At 38.6% G+C, this 25,719-nt stretch overlaps 1 protein-coding gene across 3 annotated transcripts in view; it reads right to left on the bottom strand.

Moving 5' to 3' along the window:
* The window catches only part of TAFA1 (TAFA chemokine like family member 1), a 631,521-nt gene that overhangs the window by 149,496 nt on the left and 456,306 nt on the right, over positions 1–25,719 (bottom strand). For all 3 annotated transcript variants that reach the window (XM_058288984.1, XM_058288985.1, XM_058288983.1), the window contains exon 3: positions 14,118–14,258. In XM_058288984.1, the coding sequence (XP_058144967.1) occupies positions 14,118–14,258 (141 nt within the window). The remainder of the gene's footprint in view (positions 1–14,117; positions 14,259–25,719) is intronic.

Raw genomic sequence — 25,719 nt, 5'->3', positions numbered from 1 at the left:
GGAAGAATGAATTAGGCTGGGTGAATAGACTTGGGAACTGTTTGAGTCTCTGAAGCCATGACATGAATGAGGTCACCTAGGAAGAGTGTCTACAGTGAAAAGAGACAAGGTGGTCTGCATGTGAGGACTAATGGACCAAAGCCAGGGAGGAGCTGTGAGTCTGTCTGTACCTCATGAATGTCCTATTTGGTGAAATGCACACTTCTTGTTCCTTTCTGAAGGCAATCACGCATAAGAGATCTTTCAATATCAGAGATTCTTGTGTGTACAAACATGCTCTTGAAAAATGCATCTCTTACTTGGACTGGGATTAGAAAGCCTCAATATCTTCACTTCTGAATATAAAACCAGCATGACACATTCAACTTGTCTTCACGCTTCATGCCTGACTGGAGACAGGTTTCTATATTATGGTTCAATCTGCTTTGGTTTCCCTGTACACATTTCTGGCAGCTCAAAAGTATTGTTTTTCTGGTTAGTGGTAATCAAACATGGAAGAGGTACACAAGTACCAGTTCTGCAATTAAAACTGCAGTTCTGACTCAGGATTTCTTATCTGAAAATCCAAAATGCACTCAATGAACATATAAATATAATAATTTTTTGAAACAGTTTGTTGTTGTTAATATGATTGAGCTCCCACTATATATCCAGAGATTGGATAATACATTTAAGTGCTTTTTGTGGATTATCCCATTTAATATGCTCAACAACTCTTCGAGGTCAGTCTCTTCATTATACAGTTGAGGAAACTGCAGTTACAGGAGAATAACATGCTGAAGGATATGTGACTAATCAGTGGTAGAACCAGAGTTGAAATCCAGGCCTGGTTTGTCCTAAACTGCATCAGTTCTCTATTGCCAGAGAAATTTTCCATTTGCCTGTTTGCCAACCAAGGCAATCTTAGTATATACCTTACTTTACCTCAAGGAAAGCGCAGATGCAGCTATCCACCTGCTGAAGCTGAATCCTGGCTCTACAACCTGTGTGATCTTGTGCAAACCTCTTTGCATTTTTGAGTCTTACTAATAATTTTCTCATTGGTAAAATGGCGATAAGGATAACAGTATCTACTGATATGTTGTAAAGATTAGATGTGACGATGCTGGTAATGCTCTCAGTGGGGGTGCCGACACATATCAGTGCCCAACTCCTATTGTTCCTGTAGTCATTTTAAAATTTTTTTCATAAGGGTTCTTTAGTACAGCAGAGAATTTCTATAGTGCACATGTAAATTTACTACTTTTTTTCTCAAATTCATGTGCTTGAAGATTTTAAAAGAAACAGGACTTGTAAAGTGAGAAACAACCATTTCTCTATTTTCTCCTTCTTTACAAAATAGACTCTGATAATGCCTGCATACATATTTGAATTTTACACATTTTCCCGGATTTTAGGAATAGGTTTGTCAAATACCCTTTGATATGGAGGCTTTTAGTTTTTTGGCTACACAGAATAAATGAATTGACATCAAAGAAGAAGAAAAGTGCTAATCAGAAAGAAAATAAATTGCCATGAACCTGTAGTTATCTGCATGTTTAAATATATTTCCAAGTTTGAATCCCTTGATGCTCCTTCCCATATAGAGAATTTAGTTAAAATTATAACACAAAGGCAGAAGACAGAATTGAAAGGTGGTGACTTATAATTTCCATCAGAAGGTTTTGTTTTATTGGGCAGTGGTTGTGAGGATTCTTTGTGGCAGTGTAAGTGACCAGGAGAAGAGAGAATATAGATGTTCAGGTGACAGCAATTGAGGAAATAACCGCATGTGCAGAAACTGGGTGATATCAAAAAGGCAATTTGGGTTGTTTTGCTTTGACATTGTCTGAAGTGTGAGTATAGATGTTTTGAAATCTGTTGTCAGACACTGCATAGGGAGAGTTTTGTCTCAGTGAAGGGCTTTCAATGCTCTCTTCCACCACATTTTATGTAAATTCCAAATTGACTTCCTAGTCAATTTCCCACAACAGCTTCCTCCATCAATACCTTCTCTAAGTACTTGATTAGCATGTCTCAGTTTTAAGAAGTACATTAGGAACTGGAGAGACATATCTTGATTACAGAAATCTGTATTGTTTGATGTCCATCCATGTTTTCAGACTGTCACACATGATCTTATTGTTTTTTTGATTTCAGCTGCAATGGCTCAGGTTCTTGATCAAAACCCAGGGCTGTTGCCCATGCTGCTCTCTGCCTGGAATGCTCTCCACACAGCAAGCTGGAGTCATATCTCACATCTCAAATCTCTTGTCACTTCTTCACAGAAGACTTCTCAGCTTCCAGCCTCCTTCAGATTCTTTGTAATTGCATCTTCTCACAAGGCTGAATTATTTTCCTTCTGAACACAGTTTCTTTTTGTACATTTGCAGATATGATTAGTTGAAGAGCTGTCTCCCCTGCCGGACCACAGGCTCCATGAGAGCAAGGGGCATTATGCCTGGCACACTGTCAATGCTCAAAAACAATTTTTGGATGAATGAATGGGTGAGTGTGTCTAATAGAGGAGACGAAAAAAGATTAGCATACATTATGGTGAGCTATGACAGATGCAATCCATGATGCTTCAGGGATGCAGAGGGGGCCTCTATTAGATTGGGCATGGTTCTTTGAGGGAGGACTCCTGGCAACACAATTTGGGTAATGTAAGAGGCAGATGGCATGGGAAAGGGGTGTTGAGGGCACGTTTTAATCAGAAATGTTAATACAGGTCAAGATAAGAGTCTAAATTGTGGAAATCTTGAAATTAGGGAATGGAGAAAAATTGATAGATTTGAGATACATGGAACATGAACAATGATGGTGTGTGTTGGAAGGGGTACTTAAATAATGGTTGAATGATACCATTTTCCAAGGAAAGGAATATAAGAATCAAGCAGGTACTCTGGGCCTTAGGGTTAGGGTTAGGATTATTACAAGTAGGATTAGTTTTAGGGTTAAGGTCAGGGTTAGAGTTGTAAGGGTTAGGGTCTGGGTTAGGATTTGGGTCTGGGTCAGAGAGGATTAGGGTCAGGATCTGGGTCACGGTCATCTGTGAGGATGCCATCTTCTGCCCATTATTTCCAGCAGTTCTCCATTTGGGGGACCCATATCTACCTTTACTATGTCCTCTAACAAACAGTGTGACTTCTCTAAGGTACCAGGTACCCCCTTTATAAAATGGGATAACAATAGTACCTATACTATAAAGTTGTCAGAATTTTATAAAGTTAAACATGTAATACACTGCATCTGGCACATAGTAAAGACTGAACAACTATAAACCAGTACTATTATTAGGTTTGAATAGTACTATTATTGGTATTCCATGTAGTTGAGAAGACCATTGCCAGCAGACGTGCACAGACTCAACCTTTCTATTTATAGAGAAAAGAGAATGGAGCAGGTACCCAGAGAAAGCCCAAGATAAAAGGCAACATCATCCTTGAGAAGGAACTGTGATGAATGTAAATATCCTAGTTCTTGATTGCATTTTGGGTTAGCTGCCATGAGGCCTGCTGTAGGGCAATCTCTGCTCTTGTATTCTGTGACCTCCTATTGCTGCACAATAGCTTCTCTTTTCACTTGAGCCATTGTTGAGGGGGTTTAGGTTTCTCTCTGAAGAGGGTTGATGAGAACAAATACCAGTATAAAGCAAAATTTGTATGCAGACACCAAAGGAGATCAAGAATGACAACTTTTAAGGTACCACACCCAGGTCATTCTAAATTTGAAGGAATGTGACCTTTCTTTGAATGAGTGACTGGTTAAACTGCCCAATCACTTTACTAGCCTAAGCAATATTAGTCGATCTATTGAAACTTATCCTTACTTTTATTAATAATGCAGTAATGTAAATACTGAATAAAATTAGGGATTTACTCCCCACTTTATAAGTAAAATGGATGGGTTGGGGCAGGTGGGAGTGTTCCATCAATGTCCAGCTCTACTGGAGTTCGTGAACCCATCTGGTTCTGTGTAGTAGATGCATGAGATTCCCTTTTTATTATTACCCCTTACCCCATTTAGGAGCCTAGAGCCCTCCTCTGACTTCCTGGGCTTTATTAGTATCACTTATGCAGGGCAAATGTCCAAGGAGGCCTTAGCATGCTGGTAATTATGACTCCAGTTGAATAAACAATGTGCAATATGCTAGCTGCTGTAAATGGATGGTCTTCATTAGAAGGCAACCAAATGGCAAGCAGAGTATATTGGGCTTTGAAGTATAGTGCTTTCTTGACTGGAGGCTGGGGTGAGTTTACAGGTGGTGACATATCTCTCTGATACTAGTAGCAGATAGCCCTTGCTCCAGTGGATGACATTTCTCCTATCCATGTGTTTCTTCCTTTTTCCTGCTCCCTCAGCTCATGGCATCTACACATAGTCTTGAGGCAGGAAAAAAATTCACTTTTCAATTTTCCATCTGAGTCTCTGAATGTCTTTTGAACTTAAACATTAAGAATTAGGGTCTCTGTTCCCAGATTAGTGGGTAACTCATGTCTTATTGTTTGGGCTGGGGGTAGGCCCTCAGATTCAAGGAGCTTGAGAATATGGAGGAACACACAATTTTTCAGAATATTATCCATCTGTATAAATTTCTATACATACCCCAGAAGGAGACATAGATTTTACCACTTCCTTAGATGAAGTTATCAGAATCTTCCACATGGAAATATACCAATATCCTCGGTAGCTTTGAGTGTTGTTGCAGAAGGACAGGGCTATAGATTTTCTTAGAAGTGTGGAGTAATTCACAAGCCTTGCTCATTATTCACCTAGACAGCACATTAATAACTCAGGACCCTGAAATCTTGTCTTATCTAGGCTGGAGCCCAGCTAGAAGCATAAGGGGATGGCTCAGATTTAGAACAATATTTTTCCCCCTTTCTGAAAATAAGAATTGATTAAAAGTGCTCTCCTATCAGATAAGAACAGGTCTCTGAAAACACCTGAGCTCTTCAGAGATAAATGGAAACTGATCACTTTGGGATTACTTTAGGGAAATTTCTTTGTTGATAGATTTGGTATTATATGTAACCAAGTTCATGTCAGCAAGAAAACATAAGGATTTGGAATGTGTTATATCGTGATGACACATCCACAGCCACAAAATACACATCATGACAGATATTTGTGTAGATAATTTTATACCTTCCAAGTGACTATATAGATTGACTTACAATGGGCTTACTATATTTACAACCAAGTATATGCATGAAATATATTTTCACAAAGAGGTTTTCCATTGAAATGATATAAAAATTACTGGAAGATTTCTTAGATGATACCAAGAATCATGAACCTGATCCTTAAAGGCAGGGAATTATATGTCCAAGAACTGTTGCTAAATAAAGTCACAGCAAGCAGTGATAACACATATAATTTGTATTATGTCCCCAAACATCGAGTTTCATTACAAAATTTCCGATTTATCTTCTCCCCTTTCAGTGAATCAAATAGAGAAAAGTGGCTAACTAATTGAGTTTGTAAGCCATTTATCACTGTATTTGATTTCAATGTAATTTTTCTCTCCTCCTCCCTTAATACTGGCTATTACCAAACTTTTTCATCTCTGCCTATTTGATTGATGAAACATTGCATTTCAACCAATTTAATTTACATTTCTTCCACAGAGTGATGATGAACATTTTTCCATGTTTACCAGCCATTTTTATTCTCTTCCAATGAATTATTTCTTTAAAATATTTGCATATGGTACAAGGTATAGGTTCAGATCATTCTACATAACATGGTACTATTTCATTTTATGATGTTTTATGTACGTATATCTATAGGTCTGTGTGTGCATAGTTCTTTTCTGTAAGGATGCATATGTATCTGGTAACAACCATTCTCTTTGGCAATTAGGATGTGGAAAGGTTGGTGAGAAAGGGGAGTAGAGGGAGAATTGCTTTGTATTTTTATTCTTTCTTTGCTCTTTGAATGTACATACATTTGTACTTATACCACGAGTTCATATTAATTTTTCATAAAAAGTAAGTTTTCAAAATAATAACTTGATTAATAACATGAGAGTGGTAGGGAAACTTAACTGTAATTCGGGATCAGGCAGGTAACAGCAATGCATCACAGTCAGGTGAAATTACTAGGGAGTGGTGGGGCCTTGGGAGACGAGGCCCCTTTGAAAACGGGAAGAGTCAAAAATTCCAATACTCTGCTGACCTATGGAACAGTTTTGAGGTGGTTTCTGCCAGTGGGCTGTTAGTTAGCAATTGCTGTTCTAAACAGAAAAAAAAAAAAAAAAAGACACCCACTCTTAAAGGGACAGGAATATCTGAAATCTGAAGACTGAACTCTTGTTTTCTTTACTATGAGGAAGAAAATTATATAGGGACAGACCTTTTATTAGAAGGAACAGCAAACTTTGCTTATGGTTCCTCATGCCAGTTCTTATATATTCTTCGTCTCATACTTCTCATGAATACCAAACTTGGGTCCCTCACATACCTGGGTTGTTTTAGGTGCCAAATAGGGGGCCAAAGGCTGTTTCAAAGAAAATGTACATACAATTCAGAAATTATGCCTGAAAAGGCATTATTTTACTAACAATGCTGTAGAAGAGTCTCTTCTGGTAAGAATGATGGAAATCTCCTTTCAGAAATGCTCCTGATGAAGTCAATTGAGCTCAGCATTCCATCTATGAAACAAGCTGAAGTCTGCCTCAAAAGAATAAAGCAAGTTTCAAACAGAGCTGCTAATGAAGTGACCACAGGCCATTACTACAGCATGGGCCTCCAATCTACCACAGCAATTCATTATCTTCATATTTCATTGTGTGTGGATGACAAGTAATAATGGAGGATCCAATAGGTCATCTTTTCTGTCCCTCCAAATTTTAATATTTCTGAATAAAAATGAGGGGTTTAGCTTTTTTATCCTATGTTTGCTCCTGAAAAATCTTAGATGATTTCCATACTGCAGCTGAGCCTGCCATGTCACTGAGATATTATAAATTATGTTACTACCAGGCTCAATTATGCCATGTTTGGTCAGCCAGCCTGAGATAAAGCACTGAGCTATTGGCATTAGGAATTGCTTTTTGGACTGAGAAGAACTAAGAAACATTCTTGAGAAAATAAAAGTCCATATAATCTAAAACAGCATGGCCCAAAGTCTATTTCATGAAATGCTGGGACTACAGGATGTGAGGACAGAGGCAGAGGTTGAATTATGCTGTAAGCCAAGGAACACCAAGTATTTCCAGGCACTGCCAGAAGCCATTCAAGGGCATGATCTCACACACTCCCTAGAAGCCTGCCCCAGGTGAACCCTGTGCCAGATGCCCCCCATCAAACACCTTAAACCAGTAACCTTTCTTAATTATATTTCCTAAAGAGTTTTCTCAGCATTAGAGTTTCAACCACATACCCAACAATCCCCCATGTTCACTTGCTCCCCCACAACCCAGGTCAGCTAACAGGGAGGTGAGGATGGTCAATCACCGCACCAGGGAACTGAGAGAGTCTACAACTTTAAGCAGGAGAATCACATCCATCATCCATGTGGGATCTAAGTGCCCTCTAGATTTAGAGGTGGAATGGACATTTTCATCCCAGGGTCCACAGGATGGAGGAATAAAATCTGGATTAGAGTGTACTTACTGGTATTCTACTATAAAATTATTGTGACTCTAGCAGTGGAAGAAATTGTATTACTGATATGGAGACAGTGTCCCGGGAGTTGCTGAGGGCAGGGAGAGGGAAGAAGAGGTGTGATATGGGAGCATTTTTGGGACTTGGAGTTGTCCTGAATGATATAGCAGGGACAGATGCAGGACACTGTATATCTTGCCATAACCCACTGAATGTACTAGAAGAGAGTGTAAAGTACAGTGTAAACTATAATCCATGTTGTGCATCAGTGCTCCAAAATGTATTCACCAAATGCAATGAATGTGCCACACTGATGAAAGAGGTTGTTGATGTGGGAGGAGTGTGTGTGGGGGTGGAGAGTGGGTATATAGAAACCTCTTATATTTTTTAATGTAACATTTTGTGTGATCTATGTATCTTTTAAAAAAAGACAATGAAAAAATTTGCTTAAAAAAAGAAGAGGCATGGAACAAATTCTTCCCTACAGACATTAGAGGGAGCATGGCCCTTCCGATACTTTGATATTAAACTTTTAGCCTCCAGAAGTGTGAGATAATACGCTTCTGTTGTTTTATATCAACCAATTTATGGTATGTTTTAATGGCAGCCTTAGCATATGAAGACTGTGCTATGTGAAAAAAGTTTTATGGTAGAAAAAAATAGTTTGAGATGTACTTAGGTCAAAGTTCGACAAGATTCTTGTCCACAGGTCTTTTCAGAGACTTTTAAATACTGTCATGTTTTGGAAGGCAAAGAAGGAGCTAAATGATATGTAATATTTCTCAAATTTACCTCACTTTATTCTATGGAAAACTCTTGGGGAATTAAAAAACTCCTTCAATTCCCAGACCTTTATCTTTAACACGGCTCTCTCTAGGGAACATGGTACTATACAGTCAAGAAAATTTTATCATGCATTTTCCAAAAGGGCAATCTCCAGAAGCAACTTTTTTTGTAGAGATTCTGGTTCTAGAATAATGCACGTTGAAAAAATATTTAAAGATCAGATTTTATAAAATTTTATTTTACTAAAAATAATCATAAATTCAGAGACTGACTACAAGCAGTTTGGGAAAATGAACGGAAACATTTTATGTATAGAAGTTTTAATGTTTCTTTCAAGTGTCTCTTGGTTCATATTCTTCTCTTTTAATATCCTCTCTCTCTGAGCCTCTCTCTCATGCCCTTCTTTGTATCTCTTTCTCTCTCACTTACTCTTTTCCTTTCAATCTGTTTCTCTTCTTGTGTCTGAGTCTTTCTGTATCTCTCTTTCTGTCTCTTACACTCTCATCTTGTAGGCTAATCATGATGACTCAGAAGCAAAGTGTCCTGATACACTGTAATTTTTTTTCATGTGCAGAAATATCCAGGAGTGTGATATCTTTTTTTATTACATTAACTGCACACTAATAGTATAAAAACTCTGGGGTATTTATACCTGTGAATGTTAGAAAGCAGGCCTTTTCTTCCTGTTCCTTCTGGTTGGTGAGCCAGTAAGTAAAAGAGGACAAGAATATGAAGTAAAGTTTGCTAGTTATTAGCCATTGAAATGATCATAATTTAGACTGAGTGAGAAGGAAAGGCCTATAAACTTATCACTGAGGTTTTTCTTAGGTAGGAGAGATGGTAAAAACACACAAGGACCTCCCCTACTAATTAGCAATTAAAATGACTTTTTTTCACCTATCTTCCCAAGATAGAAATTTTTTCCAAGATGCAAATTACATGAGAATAAAAATATAGAGCAAACTGAATGAACATTTTCCCATAAGACAGATATTTTAACCTCCCATGCCTTAAAAAAATGAGGCTTCAATAGTTCTATAAAAATGAAAGCATTATTTGTAAAAAACGCTTCTTACTACGCTATGACAATGACCGTAATTAAAGGATCAAGCATCTCTATGACATAAAAGGCTCTGAAGGAAAGGGAGTGGGCAATACAACTGCCCGAAGTATTGGCTAATTCTTTAAGTGTTCACATGTTTGGCCTTCTTCACCTTTTCACCCAGATATTTTGGCACCTTGCAAGAAAGCCTTTGGAATATGATGTGTTTCTATGTTAGATACTTGTTTGTCTATGCTTGAAGAGGGGTGGGGGCGGGAATGTCTGTAGCCAGTTAGCCCAGCTGACCTCCTGGTTCTGTCACTTACTGGCTGCACGATTTTAAGCAAAACAAGGTGTCTCTCTGTGCCTCAGTTTCCTGATGGGTAGAATGGAAATAATTAGAGAACATGCCTCATAGGGTTGGGGTAAGGATCAAATGAATGTATAGATATCAAGTACACAGAAGAGTGCCCGGCATATGGTAAGTCTTGGAAAAGCACTAGGCATTGTTTTATTTAATCATTTGTGTTATTACTTGCATTCCATTATTTTTAAACCTCTGAGATTAATACTATTTTTCTGTTATCATTATAGATCAGTTAGGATCCTAGGACATAATTTCACAAACCACCTAGGAAGTTTATTATTTTTTTACATATACGTGGAAAAATTGTTCCCTAAAATAAATAATTTTATTTTGTATCATCATCTTCTTGCTTATGAATCTTGATTTGATTTTAACTTTTAGTCCCTGAGAAGTAACTGGATATTAATGAAAGCTGCACAGTATATGTTTAGGAAGTCTTAACCAAAGATATTGAATAGTTGTTACCCCACCCTGTTTCAGGTAATAGAATAAACAATAAAACACAACAGGGTATGAATTAGAATATAACAACTTATATTCACTTCAGAATATTTCTAGGCACAAATCCAAGAATATAATGCTATTTTAATACTTATAAATGAATAGTCCATATTTAAATTGTTGGGCGTGTATTTTGGTGTTTTTCAATTAGCAGAAAGAAAATAACATTTTTAAATGAAAGCCCACCACTTAAAAATTTCTCCAACTGTCATGTATTATACTTGTGAAGAAGTTGCTAAGATTTTACTCTCAAATTTCGGCCCCATTTTCAATGATCTGGCCTCAGATCTTGAGCCTTAAAAAGTTTCCAATATTTATTTCTTTTAAAATCATAGCTGTTTCTCTACTTTTGAAAATACTGTAGAAGGCAACTGACCTGAAATTTTAGAAGAAAGAAAATAGTAGCAATGCATGATATATGACAGAATATGTTTAAGACAAATGTGATATATGGATTGTCAACTAATGTCTTGGAGAAAAGCTGGTTTCTAATCATTCTTAGGAAATTGAGAAAGGGGAATGCAAAACAAAAACTAAAACAAAAAAACAGTATAAGTATCCCAAAGCAGAGGGGTTAAATACACTGTAGTATATCTACTCCTGAAATCTTATGTAGCCATTAACAATAATGCCTTAATTTAGTTCATCATATATTATATGTTCATCATATATTAATTGAAGGCACCCATCAATAAAGCAGTATTATACCATTTTTGTTCAATAAAATATGTACCATGTGAGTTTTCACATTAGTTATGGAATATGACTGGAAGACTATATATTAATATACTATAAAGAAATGATAATCTCTGGGTGACAACATCATGGGTGATTTTGATACATGGCTGTATTTCTATAGTTTTCAAAATCCCTATAATGAACTTGCAATGGCAATTCTTTACGAGCATTAGGGATATCCAGAATCATTTGTTGGAAGCAATTCCAAGAAAACATGGTGGCTAAGATTCCACTGCAGTGAATTAATATGAAACAAAACTTCATAAAACTTTGCCTCTGTCCAAGCATTATCTGCAGTTTTTAGTAAGAAAGAACTTGATGGGTCACACATTGTGCAAAGCACATTTTATGACTTCCTTAATCCTCACCACAACCTTATGAAGTAGAAACAATTATTATTTCCACTTTGCAGATGAGGAAACTGAGGTTCAGAAAGCAAATGTGACTTGGCTAAGGACATTCTATTAGTAACTGGTATAGCTGAGATTCTACTCACATCTACCAGATTTCACAGTCCATGATCTTATGGACTTATTAACATATGTATGTACTATATATTCATTGGCATATCTATGTATGATATTTTAGGTTAGGCCACAAAAATAATTTTGATCACAGCAGTGTGTATGGTTTCTGAACCTTGGCACCACTGGCTTTTTGGGCTGGGTAACTCTATTGTGGGGAGCTGTCCTGTGCATTATAGTATGCTTACCAGCATCCCTGGACTCTGCTCACTGATTGCCACCAGCACCACTGCCCCCCCCTTGCTAAGATGTGATACCCAAAATATCTCCAGATATTGCCAAATAACCATCGGAGGGAAATTGCCCCCAGTGAAGAACCACTGATTATAGTATATTTCCACATTTGGCTTCTTTTAGACAACCTTTTTTATTTCTTTCCATTACAAGTCCTTTTATTTAAATTTTTTTTGGTTATGGAAAAATTTAAACAGATACATAAGTAGAGAGAAGAGTAAAATAAAGCATTGAGTATGTGTCACCTAACTATAACAAATATCAACACCTGGACAATCTTCTTTCATATATATCCATATCCACTTTACCTTCCCTTCTACTGCCATCCACATACTAGATTATTGTAAACCCACATCCACATTTGATCTGTAAATACTTTAATATACATCTCTAAAAATTAAGGAATTTCTCTCTTTTAGCATGACTACAATAGCCAATAAAATTGACTGTGATTCTTACCATTAGCAATCACAGCCTCTTTTTAATCTTCCCATAGTACCAGAATGGGCAGCTGTTTTGCCACGTGAATTTGCCCCTCTGGCTGTGACTGGTTGGGCAAAGGTTGACAAGTGACCTAAGCTGAAAATTCATTTAAGCTACAGGAATTAAGTCAAGTATTTTGAGGCACTGAAACTATACCATCATGCTCAGTAAGATCAGAGTTGGCGTGATGGAAATAAAAGCCCCTAAGTTATGGGGAAGCAGAAACTAACATCCTTGAAAAGGAGACCCATCCACACAGAGAACAACAAGGGAACCAGAGATTAGGAATGGTGTGACTCATGAATGAAGAAAATGAGATGTCAGCTGCCTGAAAATTTAGGGATCCCATGAGGTTTGGTTGGATTTTCTACAATCCCTATTTCCTTAAAATAGCTTCCCTTTTACTTGGTCTAGTTTGAATGTATTTTTCTTTCTAAGCACCAAATGATTCATGATGAAAATACATAACAAAATCCAGCCTAGAAGTTGTCCTCTGCTGCCTATATCTAGAGGGAGAACAAGTGACCACAAGAAACAGGAGTCTAATTCTTGTTGTGTGGTACTGAGCAAGTGACTCATTTTTCTGTCTTGATTTTCTTACTAAAAGGGCTGAGGACCAGCTCACACCCATATCTAAAAGCATGAAAGACTAAAGAGGGGAGAGAGAATTATAGTCCCTTTGAATCTTGAACTGCTTGACAGTAGCATTGTTTTAGGGTCAGTCAAGCTTGGTACAAGGGTCAATCAAGCCACCACTTATCAACATAGGACCGCTGGAAAATTACTTAAACTTCATATGCCTCAAGTTGTTCATGTTTCAAATGGGCAGAAGGGAAAGTGTATCTACCAATAGTAACCAGCTTGCCTAAGACCCCCCCAATGATTCTAGCCTTCTTGTCTTCAAGCTCTTACAGTCCCCTCCCACGTTGAACAGGGCAACTCATGTTAACAATAGAATATTGTGGAAATGAAGGAATGTAACTTCTTAGGTAGATCTTAAAAGACATTGGAGCTGCTGCCTTGTTCTTTTGGGTCTCTAAATCTGGGGGAAGCCAGGTGTCATGTCATGTGGCGAGGACAACAAATTCCTATGGAGACATCCATATAGCAAGGAACCAAGGCCACCTGCCAACAGCCAAATGAGTGAGCCATCTTGAAACAATCCTTCAGCATCATTCAAGCCTTCAGATCTTGATCGCAACCACAAGAGACTTTGAGCCAGAACCATCCAGCTAAGTGGGATCTGTGACCCACAGAAATGACAAGGTATTTGCTGTCATAAAGTGCTAAATTTTGAGGTAATTTGGTACACAGCAATAGATTACAGATACAATGCTTCACAGGATTATTGGGAGAATTTAATACATGAGAAATGTTTAGTATGGTACATGGCACATGGTGATAAATCAGGGCAGTTCTATTTGTTCCTGGGTATACCTCAAGCAGCTAGACCAGTGCTTAACATATAATCAGTGTTCATTAAGTTTACTGAATGAACATTAGGTACGTTGAACATATGTCAGGTACTGTGATCTTTACTATCATTATCGATGTTATCATTTTATATAGCTCCAATATAAAATAGCTTCCCAAAGAAGCTGAGCACCCAAGTTTCTTGACCTGAAAAAAGTTCCTTTACCTTAATCTTCTCTACAAAACACAAAATCACACTTTGAAAACCTAAAATTCAGAGAAAGAATATTGCAAACTCTTGCTAAGGACTGGCATTTTGTATAACTTCCCAGCACTTTGGATGCCCCTGGTTCATTATTCTGAATCATATTTAGATGAAGCAAGAAAGTACATTATCTACAATGAATACCCAGAGAGAAGCAAAACCAGCTACTTACCATCGACACAGGAAGGTCGGTTTCTTGTTGTCCCAGCCACCTTTCCAGGTAGACAGGAGCACTTTACTGTTTGTGACCGCTCCTCAATGCGATTCTTATTACAACATCTGTGTGCTGCTATTACTTCACACGTTCCTCCTTCTGGCAAAAGAAAGAACAGGGACTCTGATAAGAAATAACTTGGCAGCCATTCAAAGTATCTAAGCAAGTCTGCAGGAGTGTGTGTAGAGGGGTTGGGGGATGGGATAGAAATTATAGAATTTATTTCCACAGAAGAAATTATAGAATTAGTTTCCCACTATATGTAGTCTTGTAAAAGTCAGGCATTCCATTATTACACTTCAAATGCAAGAAAGAGCCCCGATGAATAGCTTTCAAGAGACGACAATTCCGGGCAGTACCAAGAAGCAGTGAAGCAGTGACTGTTTGGAGGATAAAGAAGTTGTTTGGTTTAAATATGTTGTATTTTGGGAGCTCTCTCCTGGGTTATCTTTGCATTCAAGATTCTCTGAGCTCTCACTAATGATGAGCAACTGATGCTCCGGTAAATCGGGATCTGTAGTGGCAGTAAAACTGCCTCAAAATCAGCCCTCCCTCTCACTGCCTGCATACTCTCATGGTGGGTGGGTGGGCCAGGAAAATGTAGTCCAGAAGCTATTTCTGAGAGCTGTTTCCACCAAATCCAGATTTCATCCATAAGTGAAAGGGAGAAAATGGGTATGGGCTTTAAATGGCATCTCAAATTACAGACCTGGGCAGATGCCCTCACTTAATAGTTACAGCTCCACCACGCATCAACATTTATTGCCACCTAATGTATGTTGTGCTTACTAGGGTCTTCACAGGTGAGCATCTGGGTCTGTTTAAAGGTACTCTTGGTGAGCTTTCAGGTAGATCTTTCAGGGCTATAGGACATGCCAGTTTCCCAGGGGCACCAAAGATAGTCCAAGTGACCAGAAAATGAGAATTAACTATGCTAACATCAAGTTCCGCAATCAGGGAGAACATTTTTCATTTGACAGAAATGGGCTTCTAACATTTAGGATTCTTGGCATTTGGCAGAAATTCAGTAAGTATTTGTTAAGCAACCACTATACACAAATTATTCTCTTATAAACTTTGAGAGATTTGTGTACATCTCATATACAGTGGGCACTTAAGAAACACTAGGAAGAAGGAAGAGAGGAAGGATGGTGGGAGTGAAGGAGGGTGAGATAAAGAGGTGCGGACTTAAGACATAGCCACACCATCCCCCGAGAACTAACCCCCTACCCCATCCTCTGATATTTTGCAAAGTCTGGAAATATTTTTGATTGTTCCCATTTGGTGAGCGAGTGGGAGTAGGTGTGCTATTAGAATCTTGTGGGTAGAGGCCAGGGATGCCGCTAAACATCCTAAAGTACAGGTGGTAGCCTGCCCACAGAAAAAGATGATCTGACCCAAAATGTCAATAGTGCTCATGTTGAAAATCCCTGGTTTAAGATGAAAGAAATCCGCACAAGAATCCCTGGCTTAAGGTGGACTAGTTCTGCCTCTCTGAATGGGAGAGAAGAGTTTGGGCTTTCAAATCAGCCTGCTTTTGACTGAGTCTCAGTTCTGCCATTTTTACTATATGAGTGCCTCAGTTTCTTCATCTGTAAAATTGGAATCTGTTAAAAGAAAGGCACCTGTGTCATAGGAATGGGTGAGTATAAACCAATATTACACATGTAGAGGGGTTCACACTAAGTCTGGAACATAGTAGAGTCGATAAGTGCTACCTATGATAATAATATGCAGCCACACTAAATTTTGAGGTAATTTATTTTTATTCCTTTGTGATGCTATGCTTCTCTCCACCTCAGGAACCTTGCAAATACTCTTTCTCCTGAAATACTCTCTCCTACTTCCCATTGCCCCCTAACACCTGACACCAAATGCAAATCCATTCGTCCAGTTCCCTTCTCCTCAGAGCTTAAAGCATTTCATTCTCTTAGCTCCCTACACATTTTGTTACACAGAATGAGCTCTTCATGTCTGTGACTCCAGCCAAACTCTAAGTTCCTTGGGGTCAGGTCTTTGCTTGTTTCCTCACAGCTCTGTTCGCAACACCTGGGTAGGTGCTCTAGCACAGTTGGTTGCATGACTGAATAAATACATGAATTAACTAAAATAAACACCACAATGTAAGTACTAGGTTCTATGGGCATATGTGGAAGGGGTGATTCATTGCTTTTTGACTTAGGAAGCTTAAGTAGGAAGGCTACTTAAGCTATGAGGTGAATAAGGTTTTCAACAGAAGGTGGTGAAGGGAGAGCATTTCAACAACCTGAAAAGTCAGGGTATATTTGTAAAAATAAACTTTTCATTTTAGAACAGTTTGAGATTTACAGAAAAATCCAAAGACAGTATTGAGAGTTCCCATATATGCCATAGTTGGTTTCCCCTATTATTAACATCCTAGTGAATCAATATTGATACATTATTATTAACTAGAGTTCCCACTTTTTTTAGATTTCCTTAGCTTTAACCTAATGTACTTTTTTGTCCAGGACACCACATAACATTTAGTCATAATGTCTGCTTAAGTTGCTCTTGACTGACAGTTTCTCGGACTTCAACCTCAGCTGGGGTTTGTCTAATGCTTTTCTCTTGAGTAGTTTGGGGCTAGTTGTAACGGGTTGAATTTTTTTTCCCCCAAAGCATATGCTCGAGTCCTAACCCTTGGTCATGTGAATGTGACTTTATTTGGAAATAGGGAATCTGAAGATGTTACTATGAGGCCAGTTTTGATTAGGTGGGCTCCAATCCAGTAGGACTGGTGTCTTTTTAAGAAGGGGAGAATTAAACACAAAGAGACAGACACAGGGGAGAACGCCATGTGACACCCGAGGCAGAGAATACCGTGGACTGTGCCAGAAGCAGGAGGGAGACATGAAACACTATAAAGTTATTCTTTTCCCCTGTCTCGCTACTGTACTCTGGAAGGAGGTTACTATGCATGGCCTACACCGAAGGACTGGGGAGTTATGCTCTGTATCCTTGAGGTTGCTGCATCTACAACAATACTCAGAATTCTTTATGGGAGATTTGTCTATTCTTCCCCTTGCACTTACTTTTTCAACCATTTATACCAGTATAGATTCATGGGCATTTATTTTGTATCTTGGGTTGTAATCCAATACGATGTTTTAATTTTGTTATTCAAATCGTTCCAGCTTCAGTCACTGGGAGCAGTTTCCTTGGTTCCTGTGCCCCTGTGACCTACCCCTTCCTGCAGGTCTTTCTCTGCTTTTGAGCATTTTCTGGTAAAGGTGCTCTGGGCTCATCTTACACTTTTCCTGCCCCAGGCCTAGCATGAGCTGTTTTCCCAAGAAACTTGCTTGTATTAAAAAAAAAACAAAAAGCACTCTTGAACAGATGAACTGAGCTGTCCTGCACATCTGAGATAGGACTGAATTAGAGGAGGCTCTCCTCTGTGTGCAATGAAGCACTGAGGGGACACTGGAGCTAAGGACCACCACGATCTAGGTGTTGCCCTCGGGAGACCACCCTAGCTGCTGCGTGCAGGAGGGGTTGAAGAGATGGACCCTGGTAAGACAGAACAAGCAGTGGGACATTGCAAACTCTGAGCAGGATGGAAGGAGGCTTGAACTAGGCTCCTAGAAAGAGTCTCTCCCTATCATCACATGCCCGTCACTAGGATTAGAGGTAATGCAACAACAGTGTTCAGCACACGTTACACTCTAACCAGGACACCTGCAACTAGGCTACTTTAGCTTATAATTGTCAGCTAAAGTGCTCCCAGTCAAGTCAGTAATAGCTGGCTCTTTACTTCATAATAGTAGTATTGACTTTAAAGTCACCACTTGGCTTTCATAAAAGACAGGGGCAACATTTATGATTGAAAATAGCACAGGGCATGTGAGTGCTCCCAAGAGGTATTTTGAATCTCACTGATTTACAGTTAAGTCAGCAGACACAATGGCAGACATGCTGGATCATCTAAGTAATATGGACAATAAGGTGGCCACTGGAGGACCAGAGCCAGCCTCTCATAACTGCTGCACCTGAACTAAAAGAACAGTTATGTTTTATTTTCATAGCTATTTATTGAGTTCTTATTTGGGTACTGGGAACTGAACCTGGCACCTTACCTACATTAATTGGAAACCTCCTGACAACTTTATAAGGCATGTCCACCTTTTACAGCTGAAAAGCTGAAGCTTAAAGAAAGCGAATATCTTGCACAGCATCACCTAAGTGTGGCCCAGGTCTGTTGCTCTCCAAAACTCTTGCTTTTTGCATCTTGTCACAAGTAGTCTATTCTTTGCTGATGAAAAACTTCTAAAGGATAGCCTGATGCTTAGGATGCTTATCAAAGTTAAGTATCTGACCCTTCTATCTGTTCCTGGTCTTATTTCCTACCCCTGCCTTCTCCTTCCCTCTGATGCAGAGACACAGGCCTTATTGCTGGCTACTGCCTCAACATGGCAGGCATGATCCACCCCAGGGCCTTTGCACAGCCTGGAACACTCTTCCAGCAGGTCTCTGGCTCACTCCCTCACCTTCTTCACATCTTTGCTCAAATGTCACTTTATCAGAATCACACTTGAGCACCCTATTTAATACAATTCCCTTTCCTGGCATATATGATCTCCCTTACTCTAACCACCTCCCTCCTCTTCCAGAGAATCTGTAACTTTCAGATACAGTATATAATTTTATTTGTTATATTTATTGTCTGTGTGTCTCCGACTGGAATGTAATCTCCTCAAGGATAGGAATTTCTATCTATTTTATGTATTGAACAATGTTTGGCATATTATGATTAAGGTTTAAAGTACTTAAATACATATTTCATTTAAGCCTCAAAATATGTCAGAGACAGAGATAAGACTGGTGCAATTATCCTTGTGTTTTAGATAAGGATGCAGACTTAAGGCAGTCTAATGGCATTGTCACATAATTGATGACAATAATAAATAGGATTATAGCCCTTAACTATTTAAGGAATGTTTACTATGTGCCTGACACAATGATACATATATTATAAAACTTTAATTAATTTTATGCTCACGAAAGTCCATTGAGGATATGCCTACCTTCATTTTACAGATGAGGCAACTAAGATCAACAGCAGATTAGAGAACTTGGCCACATTTTACCTACACAGTACCAGTAGCATCTCTGCTAGAACCCAGATCCTCTGAGCACACAAACTGGCTTTTCTCCGTAAAGGGGAGGAGAGCTTCATGACTGGGGATTGAGAAATGCTCCATTTTCATTAAATCCTTGTATATAAACTCAGTGACCCCAGGCCATATCTTCCACAGGCTCAGAGATGAAGAATTTGCACGCTGGAAGCCAGGGAGGTATTACTCTGACTAACAGGTTTACCTGGTCTTGACAAGTTGAACTATGGCTTCAATTACACCTACTGCACAGGTACACAGATACAGAGTACAAAACTGGGTCTCAGTAGACATGATGGAAGCCCACAGTGCCCCGACATGTAGGCAGCCTGATTAGCCCTGTCATATCCAAATCTCCTATTCCCAAAGTTTATATTTCTCACTGACCTAAGCTGTGGTCAATCAGAGCAATTTAATCATTCAATCTCATTCTACCCACAGAAACCTGGTTTACCAGCTTATGCTGGCCAAATAAAAATGTTCAGATATTTGACAGGAAAACACACATTTACATAAGAAACTATTTTTCTCAGAGGTTTCAAGTTATGCTTTCTGAAGTTCTAGGGATTATCCAAGAGGGTTCAGTATTACCTCCACTGGAGGAAAGGAGAAATCAACTCTAGATATTTTGATTTTAACATTCAGTTCAATAACCTAGTCTTCAGAGAATAAGAAAAAAATGTGAAAACAAGTATACTTAGCTAGTTATCACATCTCTAAAGCTAATCCTCAATGACAAGTATTAGCTGGATGGATGATTCAATACAATGAAACCTGAATAAACAAATCTCCCATGGACTTTTGCAATATCAAATAATAGGAAACTTACTGCTTCCCAAGAAGTTTGAATATCTCTGGTATAGTAGTATACAGTAAGTTTGTAAAATCAATTCCCTCTCACAGTTTCCATGTGTTTTTGACTTGTTGGTTTTATCAGGAACCCACATTTACTTGGGCCTACCTAAGATACAGGGAGAAACTGGTCAAATTCTATTAAAAGAAATAAAATCCTGGACTTCTATTAAATGTATAGGGATAGCATTTTTTAAGACACCACCCCCACACACACCTGGAACTGACTGTAAAGTCTTATTTACCCATTGTCTTCCTCAGCTGGCTGTTTGGAAAAGGAGACTGGAAACCAAAATGTTCCCTTGATTTGCCCCTGATAAAAGGGAAGATTTAGGTTTTCCATAACTCATTCTGGGACCTAAAAATTGTCCCTCTTAATTTTTTTAAAAGGATTATCTAGTATTGCTCTTACAAATCTAACTGCCAAGGTCACTTCAAATTATGACGATAATATCTGTCATGTAAATGCCTTTTAGATTTCCTTTGGCGCCAAAGCCATTCCATTTTTAAATTTCATCTCAATCCAAGTCAAGATGGTTTCAAGATGACATACGGCTTTTCAAATCAAAATCATTTAAGTGCTCAGAAAATTGAGCTTCCCTATTTGTTTATGGATAATCTGGAAAATGGTCACTTTTCTGGATTACACCCAGCATCTATAGAGCCAACAAATAAGATGGGTGAGTTAACCTTTTAGCTAATGGCAGAACATGGAGCATAAAGAACAAGCCAGTAGAAAGGTTGTTTACACTATTCATTCTCCCAATTATTGCTCTTGTCATCACTGTAGAAAACACATCTAAGATAAAAATAGCCATTAGAAATTAGGTGCGTGTCCTTAATCTAGCCATATAAGGGGCCCCATTATGCCTTCAGATTAGGAGGTAAATGCAATAACTATCTGGCTAACTTAGGTCAATCTGAAAAAATGGAATGAGTTAGATGTGCATCAAATTCCCAGTTCTCCCCCTCCATGAATCTTCAGAACGGTGGCCTTGCCTCTTCCTTTTTGGCCCAGTTCACCACAGTGGTGATGGGAACATCTCCTGCAGGGAAGCTCTGGATAGCAGCTCTCCAGTTACCCTTCTGCTCTTTCTCTTGGGTTTGTCAAGAGCTTTGAGTACATTATAAAAACCTATTTTTAACAGGAAGAGAAATAGTCTCTAAGATCCCAAAATGGTTAAAAGATAGAATTTTCTGGCATCAGTGACTCTCTCTGAGCTTGAAAAGTTAAAAAAAATCGCCAAGTCCAAAATGGTCCCCGAAGCGATCCTTCCTTCCCAGCTCAGTGCATCACTGTCTTGCCATGGACAAGTAAGGAAACATAGAAGATGGATTGCTAAGGATAACATATCTTTCAAAAAGACATTTATATATATGAAAGAAGTGAAGTTGAAGCTAGAATGACTGGCAGATGACTGAACACTTGGCAGTTGGCATCCCATAAACAAGGATTTCCCCCCAGAATAGATGTCTAATAGCGATAGCTCATCACAACTAACTGGAATGCTCTGGGCTACAAAATGGGTCAACAATTTGAGAACGGGCATTTGTGAGAAATCGCTAATGTCTAAGCCTTTTCATCTGCCAGGGAATTTGTCATTCTGTAGTACATTTTGGTGATGATGCTTTTATGTCTATATCCAAGCATGGCCAAGCAATTCAAAACTGTCACATGACCGGGCTTTCTGGTAAAGTAAAAAAAGATGCTAGGGGGCAGTTGAAGTTGAAATGGAAGAGAATTGTCTTAAAATAAAAAGAAAAGAAACATAAATCTGTGCTTTTGTGCTTTTTTGTTGTTGTTGTTCTTCCTGTGCTCATAATTCAGTTTTTCTTTCAGGAAGCTTCCTGAATCATATTGCACGTTTAGTTCTTCTGCTGTATAATCTTGCAAACTCACATAATTCCCCCTCAATAACACTCATAATGCTTTATTTTTATATCTTTTTCAATGTCTTGTTCTTTCTCTAGAGTGTAAGGACAGCAATTCATTGTTTCACCACTCTGTCCTCAGTACCAGGCTTGGAATCCGGCATTTGTTGAATGAACTCCTCCTCCCCAAAGACTAGTTTCAAACCCCTAATGTATACTCTCTGAGCAAACCCTTCTGCAGCATGTATTCCAAGTGTAATTATTGGTCACTTCCTACCAATTCTATCAGGGGATATCCTATGATGGCAGAGAACACAATTGTTCACTTCTTTGTCCCCAGTACCTGGCATAATAGCAGACACACATTTGCTAAGTGACTGAATGATTAAACAAATGAATGATAGATGGGGAGAAGGGGAGAAACAGAGAGAGAAGGAAGGAGGGAAAAGAAAGAGGGGAAAGAGAGAGAAATTAAATACATAAAGAGAGAAATAGGAAGAGATAAAGGAAGGACAAGGAAGGGAAGAGAAGAGCAAAGAACAATTGAATATAAACTAGTTTTCTTTTGGGAACATATCTTGAGTATCCACTATGTGGTGTTCTCAGAGGATGAACCTGAATGACAAATGTAGCTTTTGCAAAGAAGTGACCTTCTAATGCAACTTTCTAGAAAAATCAACTTGGAACATTGGGTTTGGAGTAGAGCCAAAATGTACAAAGGAAAACCTTTTTATTCTAAGCAAAATGGCTTAAAATGAAGTAGCAATTAAGAGTAACCATAAGCAAAGTGCAGTCCTCAATAGGCCAGGGTATAGCTGCTTATATAATAGCTAAGGGCAATTTTTCGAAGAATTGAATAAAATGTGATTAAGGAATGTTAAGAATGACACAATTGTTTGGACTGTTGCCTCCTTTCACTTTTTTGGAAATTGGTTCCTTTTTTAAAAAAGTTGCAATATATGTAAGGCAACTCACAGAATTTTGAGATTCATTTTTATAGTACTTTTTGATTAAGACCTTATAAATAGCTCTCTTGGAGTCTGTTGTAGTGCATGTCAGAAATGCATATTTAAGGCTGTGTTGAAAATGCTTTATTGACCCAGTGGACTGGAAGGAGACTCCAAGTGTTTTTGTTTGACAAGAGAGACACTGATGGATCTTTAAGCATGTTTTGGTGGAGGACAGCAAAATGGCTGGTTGACTTGTTTACGGTTCAGGTTAAACAAATTACCATCCCACTCCCTTCCATGGCTCTGCGGCATATATAGGACAGACAGTTGTAGAAACAAAAGAAGAAATTCTGGCTAGGGCAGCCATATTTGATGTAGTGTAGCATAATGGATAATACTCTAGGTTCTAGAGCCAGATTACCAAGATTGAAATTCTGAATCTGCTGCTCCAATTGTTTTCTATTCTCCTGCAGTTTCTCATTTCTAAATGTGGATAAAAATAGCATCAACTATTAACTTCTTTATATTGTTTTGAGTGATTGTAATACTGTCTAGCTCAGAGTAACTACTGAAGAATATTCTGATATTCTAATACCATTAGCATCAACATCTTTGACTGGATCAGGATTTTGGTGGAAAAAAATATGATGCCTCATTTATTCCCTTCTTGTCACCAACATTGACCATTCTATGTACCTACCTCCCTACCCTCATGCCAAACCAATCGCTAGAAAGATACATTTAGACCTTACTATCCTCATTATCCCCCTGAAAAAAGATTGCTGAAGGTAAGGTAATACAACAATAAACTTAACACCCACTGCTGGATTTCTTCTGTATTTTTTTTTCAAAGAAGAAATGGCTTATGCATTAGCTATATTGAAACTCCACTGCAGAAATCATTTTTATTTTTTTTATTTTTATTTTTTTTAATTTTTTTATTTTTTATTGACTTTGTAATAATATTACATTAAAAATATATATGTGAGGTCCCATTCAACCCCACCCCCCCACCCCCCCTCTCCCCCCCCCAACAACACTCGTTCCCATCATCATGACACATCCATTGGATTTGGTAAGTACATCTTTGGGCACCTCTGCACCTCATATACATTGGTTCACATCATGGCCCATACTCTCCTCTATTCCATCATGTAGGCCCTGTGAGGATTTACAATGTCCGGTGATTACCTCTGAAGCACCATCCAGGGCAGCTCCATGTCCCGAAGACGCCTCCACCTCTCATCTCTTCCTGCCTTTCCCCATACCCTTTGTCCATTATGTCCACTTTTCCCAATCCAATGCCACTTCTTCTATGTGGACACTGGATTGGTTGTGTCCATTGCACCTTTATGTCAAGAGGAGGCTCAGATTCCACCTGGATGCTGGATGCAATCCTCCCATTTTCAGTTGTAATCATTTTTAATACCTACACTAACCACATGGAAATCAATTTTACCCAAAGATGCACCAATGGGGTTATAAGAAAAACATCCATGTTTCTTTATTGCTCTTTACATACTATACACAGCTTTTACTCTTTTCCAGACAGAAAAGCCAAAGATAGCATTAGAAAGGGGAACCCATGTCATTGGACACATGACTGTCTCGGTGCTATTCTCAGATCTTCCTGAGAATTTCTGTTCAAAATCAGACCAAGAACATATCATCTCCATTCCTCTGCTCTCTGCCACAAAATTTGCCTGTCTGACTTGGGCTCACCTTCAATACATTGCAAATTATTGCCGTCTTAGAAATGACTTATTGCACAGTAGGGAAATTCATACAAAGGGTGTTGAACAAATTGAAGGGAGGCTTGTACCTCCAAGTGGGGAATTCACTCTGGATGTCAGTTTAAGTGTCTGGAAACTGAATCTCAGCATCTGTGCCTTTTGGCTTGCTTGGACTAGGACCTAAAATAAATCATATTCTACTAGTGTGATTAAGGTTAGAGTTGAAATGAAACAAGTCTTCGAGAAACAACTATGTCCACTGTTCCACCCTAGGGTATAACATTCTCAGTCTAAATCCCTCTTGGATCTAGCCCAAACTCTATGCTTAAACCAAGGTCACTGGTCCAGCTGCACAATAGTTTATCAGGTTGTCCTTCTCCACCATTGGCCTTTAAGCCTGGAAAAATGATACGGAAATGACTTCTAGAAAAGAGATGGGCAACTTTATTTTATATGAGCAACTTCTCTGGCTATATTAATTTTCCTAAAATTATGTGAAACAATGTCATGAAAGACTGAATATATTAATATTTAAATGATATTTCAAATAATCAACATCATTAGAATTACTAGCTGGTTGGTGTGGGGCAAGCTGTAACCTCTTGAAGCCCTGGTTCCTCATTAAAAAAATGGGAGTAATGGTAACTAAGTGTGGTACATTGAATCACATTCCCCTGAAAAGACATCTTCTTAATCTTAATCCATGTTTCTGTGTGTATGAACTCATTCTAAATAGGATGTTTGAATATGTGAATCAGAGAGTAGATTCATTTGTGAATTGGATCTTTGAAGGTCCTATTTAGGTGTAGCCAACTGAATCAGAGTGGACCTTAAGCCCTATGATGGGAGGTCTTATAACTCAGAAGCCAAAGAAGCCAGAAAGGAGAGGACATTGCAGACAGGGAGAAATGCAAGCCAAGAATTGTGACAAACCAACAAATTAAGGCTGCAGACTGTGGGGAGACAGCATTGTCTTGACAATACCTTGATTTGGTACTTTCAACTTCGAAGTTGTGAGACC

Source organism: Dasypus novemcinctus, chromosome 26 (assembly GCF_030445035.2).
Source record: "Dasypus novemcinctus isolate mDasNov1 chromosome 26, mDasNov1.1.hap2, whole genome shotgun sequence".
Lineage (NCBI taxonomy): Eukaryota > Metazoa > Chordata > Mammalia > Cingulata > Dasypodidae > Dasypus > Dasypus novemcinctus.
Note: the sequence above shows the minus strand (reverse complement) of the source record. Positions and strands in the feature narration are given on the sequence as shown.